Source organism: Gouania willdenowi, chromosome 15, assembly GCF_900634775.1.
Source record: "Gouania willdenowi chromosome 15, fGouWil2.1, whole genome shotgun sequence".
NCBI lineage: Eukaryota > Metazoa > Chordata > Actinopteri > Blenniiformes > Gobiesocidae > Gouania > Gouania willdenowi.
Window position 1 is genome coordinate 11,630,545 of NC_041058.1, and position 15,999 is coordinate 11,646,543.

General features: G+C 37.5%; 1 protein-coding gene across 1 annotated transcript in view; it reads left to right on the top strand.

The window, feature by feature from the left end:
• LOC114476615 (VPS10 domain-containing receptor SorCS1-like) overlaps positions 1 to 15,999 on the top strand; it is a 68,727-nt gene extending 52,728 nt beyond the window's left edge. Inside the window, exons 22-27 of the mRNA XM_028468396.1 lie at positions 3,822 to 3,934; positions 4,656 to 4,790; positions 8,719 to 8,818; positions 9,724 to 9,832; positions 11,934 to 12,088; positions 14,929 to 15,999. Coding sequence (XP_028324197.1) covers positions 3,822 to 3,934; positions 4,656 to 4,790; positions 8,719 to 8,818; positions 9,724 to 9,832; positions 11,934 to 12,088; positions 14,929 to 14,987 — 671 coding nt within the window. The 3' untranslated portion in view covers positions 14,988 to 15,999. The remainder of the gene's footprint in view (positions 1 to 3,821; positions 3,935 to 4,655; positions 4,791 to 8,718; positions 8,819 to 9,723; positions 9,833 to 11,933; positions 12,089 to 14,928) is intronic.

The window sequence follows — 15,999 nt, forward strand, 5'->3', positions numbered from 1 at the left end:
AATATACTGTATCGCCTATTTCTAATCGCATGAATCTGACCATTATTTTGGCCTTTAATGATGTTTAGTACTGTACATCATACCAGAGCAATATACCTAGAAAACTTAATGGAGCCGAAGCAGTGTAGCCAGGACCCATACATTTGCCAAAACAACCTCCATTTACTTATTTTGACAAATAAAATTGATTAATTGCATACTCTAAACTTCATGGGATTTGTTAATTGGTTGTTTATTTAAATAAAGTATTTTCTGATTCTGATCAAGTGAAACAACACTGATCAGCCGATTCATGTTTACAAAATGTGACAATAACCTGGGTAACTATTGAAATGTCAGGCAAAACCGGAATTTTCAGCTCGTGTGCAGCATTAGCTTTAGCAGCTAACTCGGTATTTCTGCCTTAGAAACTGATGCCACATTTGCACAAAAAATCTTTAAAGGAATCAACGCGCCAACGGCAAAATAAATAAAAAATCTCTGTCAGACTCGCTTCCTACACTGTCAACCATGGCAAGTTTATACCTCTTGACCTTTGACCTAATGCGAAAAAACTGAACAGAGCGAGAGTGTGAAAAGGCTTATTGTTGTTGGTATTAGTCTGTATCAGATCAGGGAATAGACAGGTATTCAACTACATCAATGTGCCTTCACAGACTGCATCAAATCCAAACAGACAAAGCGGATGAATTTCTAGTCATTATATGAAGCCTTTTCTCAAAGCCTTGTTGGTTGGCAAGAAAGGTTTTGTATGTGGAGTGTTATGTCGTAACCAATGTCTATATATCTATATAGGGGGGTGGCAGAACAAAGAACCAGGGCAGGCTTTAGGTCATTATGTGTCCTAAGCAAGAGTGGACTTGATAAATTGGTTACATTACAGGCAATAGCCTTGCTAACATTAAACTTATATTTTAGGTTATAACTTTTTCACCTCACATACATTCTTGGTGTTTCCGTTTTATATATTATCCTCTCTCTCTCTCTCTATATATATATATATATATTTAATTAAGAGAAAACATGTACAGTGATTGAAAAGGGAGAGTGTTTCATCTTCATTATACTTGTGTTTTTTGGGGCGACCGTGCAATTTGACGCCTGGGTTGCCTAGGCCGAGACCGGCCCTGCTAAGAACACAAATAAGTCACAGGGTTTAAAGGTAAACTAAAGTGTTTTTGATGAAGAAATTCATTTGCAAAAACAGTTAAAAAAAAAAAAAAGACAATCCCAACATAGACAAAACACAAACTTAACAATAACAAGAGCGCAAACCTCAACCAACAACTAAATATTCTCAGTGATCCTGATCCTTTACACTTTAAAGGCTTGGAAGACTTTTCTATCTCCATTATTAACAATACAGTATGTCCAAATATATATGGGCACAGGGGATAAACAAAAAAACCTTTGCGTCAGAGGAAGTAGTTGTTGATAACAACCTTTTATTTTCAATTTACAGTCAATGCTTTAGAAAAAACACAGTTTTGTGGCACCAAACTAACGCTCCCCTCCACTCAGATTTGTCTGTTGTGACTGACCAGCAGCCTGACTTTATAGCCTGCTGGCCAATCAGAGCAATTGGTCACGGGTGGAGCCCTCACCTGCAACTCAAAATTCAATCAGCACCAAAACAAACAAATGAAAAATGTAACTAATAAACATTGTTAGTGAGAGGAAGGCACGCCTTCACTTTCAACCAATTTAAAATAAACAAGAAAATAAATAAGAGAATGATAGATAGATAGATAGATAGATAGATAGATAGATAGATAGATAGATAGATAGATAGATAGATAGATAGATAGATAGATAGATAGACACCCTATATTTTTTGTTTGGATATGACAAAGAAATGCACAATTCAGATGAAACCATGTGGGGTAATTGTGGAACCAACCTGACATAACCAATACATGAGTTTTGATGAGAGACGGGGAGTTTTTGATTTTTGTAACTGATTCAGAATGAGTATATTGAGTCATATCCCCTGCAACATTTATTCAAACCTTCTGTCTTTGGATAAAATTTATTCATAATTGTTTTAATGTAATCCTGCGAACAAGCAAACAAACAAACAAATAAACGGCGGAGAAAATATTACCTCCTTAGCGCAGGTTATAAGAGGATGACAAACACACAAATCACACTAACACAAAATGACACTTTCACAGTGTGATACAATAAAGCCTTGGAAACAAAAAGTCACCATTCCTATAAAGATAGAACTGCTGGATAAAAAACAGAATGAATTCAATCTATGCTCTATATGTGTGTGTGTGTGCCCCCCTCTGTCCACTAAACGAAAATACTTTAATGCATCTCACTAACTGTCTGTGGCTTCTAAATTAATAGTCAACCTTCTTTCTTTGTGTTGTTTCTGACTCTGATAAACACAGTTTTCTTATTTATAAGTTTGGAATAGAAAACAAGAACAACGTCTCTTTTGGTTTTGTTATTTAGATGCGGAAATGTTTATGAAGATGTTTTCTACACCGTGTGGCACGAGAACAAAGCTCACACTTTACTGACTTTACCTGCTGGGTTTTGTCTACAGTAGCATAAACAACGTAGAAAGTTTCGCAAAAACATCAGTTTAGAGAATTTTTTTTTAATATTCTCTCTCTATCGCTCACACACATGCACACACGTATCCTGAGGCTTCCTGGTAGGAGTGAGAGAACGAGTTGAGCAGTGTACTTTAGTGCGCTATAGTAGCTTAATAATCAATAAACTCTATAACAGGATATCAACTTATTTTGCCTTGTTGTTTCTAAGTAAACTTAATTCATACTGGTCAATCATCCTTTCCATTACATGCGTTGGCTACATTTAACCCTCTTATTCTCCTCAAATGTTACTAACACTTTTTACCCTTGGGGTCAATCTGACCCCAGGGATATTTGCTTCCAGAAAATGATTTTCATAAAATCAACACTATTTGTGTCAGGCACTTTGTTTATTTATTAAATACATAAATAACCCCTTCAAGATAAAATTATTCTAATTTAAAATTCAGTAGTTTTCATTCAAATCTTCTCAAATTTATTGACACCAATAATGACCACAAGAATATGAACCCTATTGGTTGTGGCGATGATATGACCTTTCCTGCAGCGCCACCATCACGTCAAACTTTCAGTTTTAGAGTTACTGTATCTTGAAAATCTTTCATCCAAATCTTTTCTAATTTGGGGTGCACATTCATGACTCTCATAGAATGACCCATATTGATTAACGTTTCCTCTCATAAACATTTATTTACTACTTCAGACGAGAAATTAGGGTGATCCTCAACACAATCCTCTGTCTCAGACACATTTTCCTCTACGTCACTTTCACTGTGAAAGAGCTGTTCCAAAACCTCATTGACAGTAAACATTTTCCTAGAAGACATTTTCAAGAGAGAGAGAGAGAGAGAGAGAGCGGGCAGATTGCAATACACACAGACCACACAGGGTATGTGAGGAATAATTTGGATAAAGGTCTGCCATGCAAGCTTTTACATGATGCACCCACCCACCCCCAAATGTCTGTACCTGCATGTGTGGGGATGTAAGGTCACGCATGGGTCACACACATTTTACACACATTTTACACACAGCTTAAACACCAATGCGTGCATGATGTTCAGCACAATGAAAAAAATATAATCATTATAATAAATAATATAATAAATTGTACCAATCAAATAAGGAAGAGTCATGGAATATGAAGCAAAAAAAAAAAAAAGTTAGCTAATATTCTTTGAATGATAAACATTGAATGGGGTCAAATTGACCCCAAGGATAACAGGAGGGTTCAATCTTTCTGTGTTTCAGATTATTTCCATTCACATGTTTTGGCCTTTTCTTCAAACATGGACGATCTGAACCCCGGGATGCCTGAGTGGAGGGAGGACATTGGCAGAGTGGTGAAACGCTGCATGGTTCAGGTCTGTTTTTGTTTTTGTTGGGTTTTTTCACCAGCTATTGCATCGACTGCTTCATTGTAAGTGTCAGACCTCGTCAGACGACCTCTGATGTGGACTGTAAATCCCAATCACAATTAGCGGCTTCACTGCCAGAAAAATACCCGTCTGTCTGTTAAGCCATTAACATTTCCTCCAAGTCGAAATTGATTCATGCCAAGTATTTCCTCATTGCTCCGTCTCATGCCATGCTGTGTAATTAACTGTATAACCTTTGAACGCCGACACCGCACATCAAACAGGCAAAGACGTTAACAGACCGTGTTGGCTAAATAAGTTTAAAAGAACCCAACTGTGACGTTTGCATTTAAACAAACTTTAAGAGATAAAAACAGAGAAACAGTGATTCATTTCAGCTGAGTTCTCCTTTCAGACAATGTGAAGATGTCAAAAAAAAAGCAGCAGGTTATGTAAAAGACCTGGATACTGAGCTCTATATATAACCTAGAGTAACCCTCAGTAGAAAACATTGACTTTGACCTTCTGTCTTGTCACATATTTCCATGCTTTACATCTGGAAACTGACAGCAAGCCTCTGCTTTTACCACACTCAGTCAATTTGAAATTTCACGTTTCATCTTCATATCCGTACATGCTCTGCTACTGATACTGATGATATGTTATGAAGCTGAAAACAGGGAGTACTCATTAAGATAACAGGCTTATTTTCTTGTTCTTGTTGAAGGCCACGGGGATCAGCGAGGAGCAGATCCTGGTAACTCTGCTCCCAGGTTTACCGACCACAGCTGAGCTCTTTATTGTGCCTGAGAGGAGGTCCACAGACAAAGCTGGAGATGGGAAGTTGTCGCACCTCGATCAGGTACAGCTACAAAACTATTTTAAAGGAAATATTCAGTGGATTCACTGTAGATTTCCATGATTTCTATAGAAAGTAGGGACTATTTTTTCATTTGGGGTGTCATTTAACCGTAATGATAACATTTGGAGGAAAAAGACTAATGAGCTACTTGTTTACTAAAGACGTATTATACAGGCATATTTTGATAATGCCTGTATAATGCGATTTAAACAAATGTAAATCAGCCTTTCTAAAAACAATCTCTGTCTAGTTTCTCCAACCTTTCATAAGACCAAAAAGTTATTGTAGATTAGCAGTATCGCCAAGACATATTTCCCTTGTTAATAGAATAGGATAGAAAAGAATAGAATAGAATAGAATTTAAATAGGGACAATACAATTGTACATAGTTCCAATGCAGTGAAGTGAAAACAACTGATATATTGTAAAGTGTTCATAGTTTTTAGCCTTGGGCTTTTACATATGAAATAATAATAATAATAATAATAATAATAATAATAATAATAATAATAATAATAATAATAATAATGTTATCAAAGGACAAGGCCCTTGCATAACATTTGCAAATAACTGATTTATTTCAATAAAATTGTATGGTTCAAAGTCCTTGCAATAGAATAATTCCAGCACCACACTGTGGACGCATATGTCAGCACAAGTCGTTCAAACGTAAAACTTGCTCTGTATGGCTGTTTAGAATTTCAACGTATTCCTTTGAAGGATTTATTTCTTTCTTTCTGGCTAACGACAGCACAAACAAATTCATTCTTGTTGGTAAAGGTTTGTTTTTTAAAAACAATATTTCTTTATTTTTGACATGAGCTCCAGACAGCCACTGTAGACAGGGTGTAATGTTTGTATGAAGATGCTCAATTTAAAGGGATCTTTGTAAAGTCCAAAGTCTTTTTTCCACATGGTTCACACAACCCAGTTACTGTATATTAACTTTCTTTTTTATCAAACTGGTCGAACTGATATTTTCAATCGCCGTCGACACTGCATCAATAAGATTCTACACAACTAAACTGCAGAAAACCTAGATGAGATATTATTTAATCCAAGACAAATTTAAAACAAAGAATGTGACACTAAAACATTTACATAGTTGGAGTTTAGTATACATTACGACTGAATATATTCTCCACCTCGGGTCAACACACACTGTACTAAAACTAAAAGGGTTAACGCTCACAAAATAAAAAAATGTGGTTTTTTTATTGTAATGGATTGGCTTGGTCTGTAATAGCTGTGAGTAATGGGTGTGAGTTAAATAGTTTGTATACGTGGATGCTGCTGCATGGCTGCATATTGGAGAAAAGAACTGTTGTGATGTGTCTTGTGAAAGGTCAGCAGTAAAGAAGAAGGTGGATTGTGTCTGATAATTGGTCTAAAACACACGAGGAGTCTAGTGGAGTTCATTCATTCAAAAATAGGTGATGCGATAAGTTTCCCCGAAGGTTTAGTATAGATGTAATATGAATTCCAGATTTTATAAATTCTATTGTGATTTAAAGAAAGTATTGAATTAATCTTTGGTGATTAATTAGAATAAGATGGGATGGATAACTGGTGAATTGAATTCATCCTAATTTTTTCAAATCAGCTGATTTAAGGGCAAATATTGGCAAACATTCTCGCCAGGACAGCTTTCTCTCTTTGTTGTTTGATTTAGTTTAGTATTATTAATAATTTGGATTATTGTTTGTTTGTTTGTATTGTAAAGCCACTTGTTGTCGTACACGTGTGTCAACCTCAAGGCCCGTGGGCCAAATACGGCCCTTTAGAGCAGCAATTCTCAACTGGTGGGTCGAGACCCAAAAGTGTGTCACAGACCTGTACTGGGTGGGTCGCGGACAGCTAGTCAAAATCAAATAAATAGCCTAGTTAATGTCTCCCAGGTTGGAGTTGTCTTTTATTTTGAAATAAACTTTTCTTTTGACAGACAAGATGTTAAATTCATGTTGTACAGGAAAATATATAGATTTATGTTTTAAAAAAGATTATATATGTGTGTTTTCAAGAGCTATTTTTGCAAAACTAAATTTGGTTGGTTGAATTCTAAAAAAAATTGATGACTGTGGTAAAATGTGGGTCCCAGGGTGAGACCATTTGACAGCCACTGCTTTAGAGCATATGATTTGGCCCACAAGAGACAGTAAAAATGACAGAAAAACATACATTATCGTGTAAATGACCAAATAATCAAGTTAAATTCACAAATTTAATGAAACTCCACAATGTCGCAGTTTTCTTCATATTAATACAATAATTTTTAATTGCAAATTGTTTAAATTTTTTCCAACAATCTTGATATTTTTCCACAAACAATTCCACAAAATTCCTCTAAATTACACAAAAACTAGTAGGAAAATCAAGGTTTTTTTTTTTTTAATGAATTGAACTAATATTCAAAACTAGAATCTGAAATCTGCGGCCCACTTGAGATCAAACTTGTCCGAATTTAGCCCCTGAATCCCATCCCTGCAATGTTTCCATATTTGAATTTTTGCTTTTCCCTCCCTTTTTGTTCCATGCAATACTTTAATGGGCCACTAGAGGGCAATGTCGGCCTTTGTAAATCCCTTGACAAAGCATCCATTGGAGAGGCTGAAAGGTTCTTCAAAAGCAACGCAAAAAACATGTCATTACACTCTATCTCACCCTACAGTATAAAGTCCTTGCGTAAAGCCTTCAGGTAATGACAATATCATCATTCAAAATGGAACTGCTTTGTGGAAGGTATTATTTTGCTCCTCCAAAATAGAATTCAGGGGATCCGCTCGCTCATCATGTCATGGAAACCTATCAGATTGGTAAACAAACCCATAAAGCAGGCATCTTTTTTAAAAGATGCCGTCTAGACGGCTTCAATTATTTATTATTCTGTAGTAGACCACAATGTATCAAAATGTAAACATAATTTCACTGCCTCACAGTCAGTCTTGAGCAAAGTTAATAGGTATTTAATTACATTGATGCATCATATAATTGGCACCATCGAGAGAGGAGGCAAACTGGGGCAGGCGGCCTGGATTGGGAATTAAAGGGATGTATTTATCTAAAGCCTGTCTGATTACCTGGTGGAACCTCAGAGACAATAGGGTAATAAATCTTCAGTTCACCCTTCTCATCTCCTGTGAATGACTTGCAGTGGAGAGGCTTTACGTGTGTGTACGTGTGTGTGCCCCCACACACACACACACACACACGCATGTGCATGAGTTGTGTGACTGTGTGAAGCTGCTTATTAAAATGTGTAATAGATTTACTGACCCTGATATGCCACTAGAACAAAAAGTAATTATTCATACTGTGTAGAGTGGTCTAATTTTAAGCTATGGAAAGATTTTAGAAAAGAGCAAGATGGAATTAGTGAGGCATGGCTGAGGACTGGAATGGGCACTGGAAAAAGGCATTTTGGTTTTCTCGTTAAATGACTGCTGCATCAAGGTGTGAAAATCAGTGGAGCTCGAGGTTCCTCAGGGAGAAAAATTTAAAATGAAAAATTATATACTCAGGCCACAGCTTTATTTCCAACCATGTGGCTTCTCTGAACTTTTTAAATGGTTACATTTGATTTAAAATGGATACACACACACAAGGGGTAAAAAAGAAACTGATAAATTTCTTGTTGTAACTGAAAGAGCACAATTATTATTTGAAATGTCACTGCCACCCAAAAAGCATGGTGCCCTTTTACCTGACAGGTACTTCGTCGCCTTAGGAATCTTTTCAGGTTTGGGTGCAGTATGGTTTGACTCTTCCGTCTGTCATATGAACATTTGCTCCTCTTTAGAAAGAAGCACAAATTGATTCATAATTCAGGCTTTTGGATGAAATGACTGCGGCTGAAATATTGATGACTGTGGAATATGTTGGTGTACGGCTGCTGTTAAAAAAGCCCTCTCTCCTCTGTCACTCCTCATAGCTTTCTCAGGTTCTGCTAAGTGCTCTAAACCAGGACCTCGTCCAGTTCACACTCAAACCGGGGGTGCAGGTGAACGTCTACGCCACCAGGTTGTCTCCAGGTGAGCCGGGCTGGAGCTGATTGCTGTGGTCGGAGCCATTTTCTGGATATGAAGTGCATTTATGGTTGATCAGAAATAAGAGACTAGCTCTTACAGTCAGGGTCAGGGTGTAGAACTGGATCAAAAACCAGAAAACCACAACTGTATTGTCTTTATGGGCCTAATGCAAATGTATGGCATTACAGTAACTTAATCAGTTAATATCAGAGGTGTAAAGAGTACATATACTGTAAATCATACTCAAGCAGAAGTACTGTTGCTTGATTGAAATTGTACGCAAGTATAAGTACAAGTAATTCATACGTAAAATACTCAAGTACAAGTAAAAAGTAGCTCAATGCTAAGGTTCCCTTGCATATATTTAACATCTCATGTATAAACTTAAAAAGGAAGAATTGGAACCTAATTTATTTTCCACAAAGGCATCTGTATAAAATAATTGTTTTTTAAATAAAATAACACCAATGAATTCATTTCAAAATAAAAAGAAGTTCATGCTCTAAATATAGGTACATTTATGAACTCTAAAACAGTGCCATGTGGGTAAACATATATAAGGTAGAAGCTCAAGTGACACGACTAAAAACATATGGATTTTGTTCAATGAAACCATGAAACAATTTACACCGTAACGGTTGGGTTTAGAAATGTAACAAATTACTTAATTTCTTTTAGAATATACTTAAGTACAAGTAAAATTACTGATTTAAAAATGTGACTCAAAAAAGTACAAGTATCTGTAAAAGCAACTCAATTACAGTCATGTGAGTACTTAATATTATAGTGTTCCTTTTTTTTTTACATTTGTATTACTTTATGAATACTTGGACTTTATTTCATATTTACAGTAAATGAGTTTGTGTTTTTGCACATTCCCTCATCTCATTGATCTTGTTTTCTTTTAGCTCCTCTGGTGGACAGCAGTGACAGCGGCCACAGTGGGACTGCAGTCATCATGTTGGTGTCTGTCGTGCTGTTGGGCCTGCTGGTATTTGTGATATATAAATTCAAAAGGTAGAGTTAACAGTGTGATTGTTTGCAACCAAACAAAATTAAATTTACCCACAGATAGTGTCCCTTAAAGAGTAACTAAACCCCAAAACTGGTAGTGAAGATGTGTTGGCGAATGGTTTTTGTCCAACTTTTTGTCAAAGTATTTCAATTTGGATTACTTTGTTGTAAAAATGTAAGAGAGTGACTGCCCTCTATTGGATAAAACCTGTATATTACAATCACATTTTGCTATTGGCTGAGATGAAATTATAGGACGTATTGGTGGCTTCTTTTGTCATTAACCACCACTGTTGGCCCCGCCCCTCCTATAAAAACAAGCACTTGCAATCTGTGTCGAGTAGGTTGGATTGAAAGAAGTGTGAATAGAGAGGCATAGTGAGTAAGGATGTCCCAATCCAATAATGATATTAGGCCACAGGCCAGACATGCCCCTCGTGCATCCCCCCACAACTCGATCAAATTGATATCAATGGAAATCTAGGATCTCTAAAATACAAAATCAACTGATAACAGTAAACATTTTGGGATGCACTATATGAAACAGACTTTTTTGTTTACCTAACCTAAAAAAAAAAAAAGTCCACAAAATTCATGTTGGCCTGCATTGGAAATCTGAAATAATATTGGATTTATTGAGGTATCCTTTTAGACTCTTCTTAATTATTTTTCCCTTACTAATTAATGGGTCAGGTTTTCTCTTTTTTCTGTAGCTGACTGTTATTCTCTGCATTTTCTAACATTCCACACTACAAAATAAGTAATAAAAGTATGTTTGATCTGTGCTATATCGGAATTGGCCAATGCACAACGCAGCAATATAGGAGTGGTAAAAAGTTCTAACCCTAATGATGACTACTAAGTAGGTAGTTAGCGTCTTAACTGCTCCAGAAGCCCCGCCCATAATCAAAGCAGCCGAGATGCACGTTAGCCAAAACCTTTAGGTATACATGTAGATAGCATGTATACCTGAAGGTACAGTATACATGCTATCATTAAAACAATAACTTCGGACTACAATAACTTAGTATACAACATACAAAACCCAGAGAGCACAGAACAACGACACACACTGAAACCTTTGAATCCTAGACTGGTCTGCTTCCAAAACTCATTGACCAAATAAACCCTGTGTCCGCATCTGACCAGCAACCCTAAACCTTGACTTCTTCTTATTTCATCCAAAGCCGTTACAACAGTCTCTGTGTGATAGCCCTTGTGTGTCTTGTTCAGTGGTGAACCCTCTGTCCCTTTGTGCCCTGAGTCAGCAAGAAGAGTCTCTGGAACCCCCCCCCATGACCCTGTACACTATAAAGGTGTACAGAAAATGAGAGAAGGAATAAGAGAATTCCCTCTCCGTCTTAATCTGTAGAATATTACGGAGGATGACAATCAAATCAATTCTCCTAGAGTGCCGCATGGCTTTCAGAGGCCTGCAGTTATCAATATTCATCCAACTGAAAATGGGGGAGTTGACCTTTTGGAAATGCTAAACACAACCATTCAAGGTGAGCCCTATTCTGCAGAATGGCAGGAAAGGTTGTGGAGATAAGTCCTGAGACAACATGCACTATACAGTGAGGGACATACAGTAATTATTGTCCTCTGCTGCAGCTCATCCCATGCCTGCCACATACAGGGAACCACTCTTTAGTGTGTAGATTATTTACCAATTATGAAGTGAAATGTGACTTAACTGCAACTTTCTGAAATGTGTTACTACATTAAGGAATCAGCAGAGTTTCAGTGGAGTTTCTAAAGCCTCCTGAAATGTCACAGCACCAGCTGCAGCACAAAGTCACAAGGGGGGACTCGGAAATTAGGAATGCACGATGTTGGTTTTTAAGTAGAAATTGGGAATGCATCTGAGGGGATGAAAAATTGATCGAAAACGGAGGTGAACAATATGAAAGTGTGAGAGCAATGCCCAGTGGAATGCAAAATGCCCCAGTTTCCAGCTTTCAAGCAAGCCTCTTCCAGTTAAAAATAGTGCGTGACACATTATGCTTAGTGAGAGCATTAGTGAAACCAACCTGATGGCAGGTTTCCATTAACTTCCTTTTTTGGAAATCTTTTTTGTCCCTCTTTTCTGCATTACCTGCAGGAAGATCCCAGTAATGAAAACGTACACCTCAGAGCAGGCTGACAAGGAACAAGAGGTGATCCCCACAGTGAACTCCATATCCGTCCCAAATCCTGAGGGGGAAAAGCTCCCCTCATTGGATCATGTTGATGTACAACTCGACCTGAACAGCAGAGGTATGTATACAAGTTTTTACAATAAGCGCCTGACCTTTGCAACCTACAGTACCTTAGATAACAAATGTGTTATCCTTTTAACCACCGCCAATGAGTTAATATTTTCACCTTATTTGTCTGTTAGCAGGATTACGTCAAAAGTACTTAACAGATTTTTACAACATTTTAACAAAGGATAGACCTTACGCCATTGGAGTGTCTATAAAGATCCAGATCAATATATTTATTCTGGATCAGTTAAAAAAAAATCACAAAATTCCTATCTGGAATACGGATTGCGCATGTTATTGCGATTTTTCAAAAATAATGGGGGTGCCGATACTTTTGGACCTACTGTATCGTTATTAATGGTGAAAGGAATTTCTTGCCAGCATATGAATATTCAATGTACCATGATCAGAGTCACTGATCCAAATAACTGCCATAAAGGATATTTGGCGGAGGTTTGTGCTCATCTGGATCAGATCTGAATTGCTCATTTCATTGTTGTTTTTCTGCAAAATGTCGAAGTCCAAACATTTGGACCTACCGTACTATTATTATTAATGAGGGTGAAGTTTTCTTCCAAGCCTTTAAAGTGTAATTGATCATTGTACTATGATCAGGATCACTGATCCAGATAAGTGTCAATATCTGGCAAAAACAATATTTGGCGCTTGGCGGAGTTTTCTTGTTTTAATTGTTTTCTTCTTTGTTGTACAAAAAGTGCATCAGACAAAATAGCAACGAAGCAGCTCCTCGTCAATAAAATGGTGTTTAATTAATTCTGTATTATAATACACAAAACTTTTTGTGTTTTGAATGATACTCTGTGCTCAAATATCTTGTTGCTTTATCTGTAGATCATGACCCAGAATGTTGGTTGATGACATTGTCATTTATAAGAAAGAAAGCAGGTGGAGGAGTACGTAGATAGGCGCAGGTGTACACCAGGAGAGCAGAGGAATGAAAGTCAGTTGAAGCAAGACAGAATACATGAGTCTGCATGAAAGTGGGACAGGCGGAAACATCAAGATGCAAGGTGTAGAGATAGTGAAGATGGATGAATTTAAATACCGAGAGTCAGCAGCTCAAAGTGCACAAAGAGATGTGTGACAGATGGATGGCAACGGAACTGAAAGGAAAAGTTTTATAACGCAGTTGAGTGAGCTGCCAGCGAGGACTGTATGAGATAGTTTAGATATTTACAGTGGAGACTTAGTGCAGGTACTGGATAAATGATGGAGCTGCCAGAGAAGAAGAAGAAGAAGAAGAAGAAGAAGAAGAAGAAGAAGAAGAAGAAGAAGAAGAAGAAGAAGAAGAAGAAGAAGAAGAAGAAGAAGAAGAAGAAGAAGAAGAAGAAGAAGAAGAAGAAGAAGAAGAAGAAGAAGAAGAAGAAGAAATTAAGTCAGTAATGCTCAACATGTGGCTTTTTTTTTTATTTTAATTATTATTCCCCCAGAAAACCCCTTTTCACCCATTTTCTTCTACCATTTTGCAACTTCCTTTGTCCCATTTTTGGCACTTTTTTCAGACCTAAGCTACTTTTTGACAATACATATTCCTTTTTTTGTATTTTTTGTCCATTTTTGCAAGTTCTTTTTGACACTTTTATCCGATTTATGTATTATCTTTAACTGTTTTTTTTTTTTTGCCACTTTTCATCCAAATAAGCTACATTTTGCCCAATAAATTCCACTTGTTTCCTTTTTCCCTACATTTGACCTTTTTTTGTTGCATATTTTAGCCCTTCTTCCACTATTGTTTGCCTTATTTGGCCCATTCAAGCCACCCTTTGCCATTACATACCACCTATTTCCTCTTTTTTTTGCTAATTTGGTTTGCCACTCTTGAAAGCTTTTTGCCCATTTTGGTCACTTTTCACTCTATTCGTGCCACATTTTTGTCATTTTTAGACCATTTTTTATTTCATAGCGAACGGGATCGGCCCACTTTGGGTCGATGGTTTACCGTGACGATGCCCGGTATGCCACATGGCCAGTCCATCCTTGGTAAATGTAAATGGTAAATGTAAGCCATCCTTCCATTTTCCATCCTACAGTATATCATCCAGATCAGAGCCTCAGGGCTAGCAGCACTGGAATGCTTGATGCTGGACATATCACTGGTCCATTCCTGCACTACCACACCGATGATCACAACCAACACACATTCACTCCTACATGTTCACTCCAAACAATGCATGCTGTTTTTAGTCTGTGGGAGGAAATAGTCTGTGGGAGAACACACTCTGCACAGAAAGGCCAATGCCAGGATTAAGACCTATCACCTAGCTTTAAGGCACCATGTGCCAGCAGCACATAATGCAAATACTCATTCCTATTCTGTCAATTAACTTTTTTGGGAAGACATTGACACTGTCACAGCCGCTCACTAAACATGGTCTTCACGCGTTCCTCCCTGACAGAGCAGTTATTTGATTTGAGGTGTTTTTCTGCCTCCCGTGTTGTCACCGGAGTCGAAGAGACATCATAATTACGTGCGTCGTCTTTGTGTTTACCGAGTCAGATTTGCCACAATTAGATATTAGTATGCGCGCGTAAAAAGAAGCACAATGATGAGGGAGCCAAAGTGATGAGAGTGTCGAGGTGAATTATTTGACCCAATAAAATAATTAGTGCACCAGGAGAGATGCAGAGTGTTGAAAGCCTTTCTATCAACACACATCTATGAAGTTCCAGTTGATTTACCTCCGGTTGTAGCGAAAACTATCGACCAATCCAGAATGAATGAGCTCACGAAGAATGAAAAAAAAAAAAACAACAACAACGACAACAACCGTATGCAAATATCAACATAAAATTCATCTCCTGTCTCTGTGCTTTTCTCTCCCCTGCCAGGCTACCTGCCATCGCACACAGACATCAAGCTCTCTGATGAAGCGCCCCATGTGTTTTAATGTTGGGAGTCTATGGCTGACTCAAAGCAATAGATCTTCTTTGGCAGTTACTTCCAGCAAGCTATGAAACCACGGTCACAATGAATGGTCTCGAGTGTTTTGCTACCCATGCATGGACGGACCAGTTCACACTGTGCTGCCTAATCCCTCCGAGGAGACTGTACAGATTTATACTTGCTTCTTGAAAAGGAACACTTTTTGACTGAAATACTTGTATTTTTGCAAGGACATTGATCTTTTTATGTAAATAATGCGTATCCATAATAGGAGAAGGGAAAGTCATTTCTCTCAGCTGGTTACAGCTCAACTGCTCGGATGTGTATTGATATTTCCGACATGGTCACCTCTCTCAGATTTTTTTTTTTTTTTTTTTTGTCATTTGTGAAGTTCAAGTTATTTAACTGTGTGGAAGTAGCTTATCTAAGACAGTGAGGGGAGCAGATTCATTAAGCTCTGTATAATCAGCAAATCTTATCATCACGTTGTCATCAAATGAAAGCTTGCAATATCCAGGAGATGAAGCTCCTTGTCCCCGATCTGTGTGCTCCATCAAGCCGGTCTCACTGTCCTGCTCAAAAATGTTATATACAAGCAAAAAAAAAGGTGATAGCAGATAGGTGCACACATTGGATTCTGAGTCCGAGTGTGTTTTATTAATGTTGGGAAGAGATTCAGATAAGTGCTAACCTCATCCACCCCAGATTATGAAAAAACCTGGTCAAAAACTTCCTGAATGACTGCAAAAAGCCAGTTAGACATAAACACTTTGCTAATGAAGAGTACAGTGACATTTAAACTCATGCTATTTTTGGCACCAGCAAATATTGTTGTGTAGATTCTGGTTGAAGGAAATGGTATTATTCTAAACATACCCCGTGGTAATAATAATGAGAGCAGCACACAGTAGAGAAAGAAAAAGTGTTACAAGATCCACATTTGCACTCCAGTAATTAGTTTTTAGATTAAGTTTTATTGCCTGTGATAATGGCAAACTGGGATTCACTACCATTAG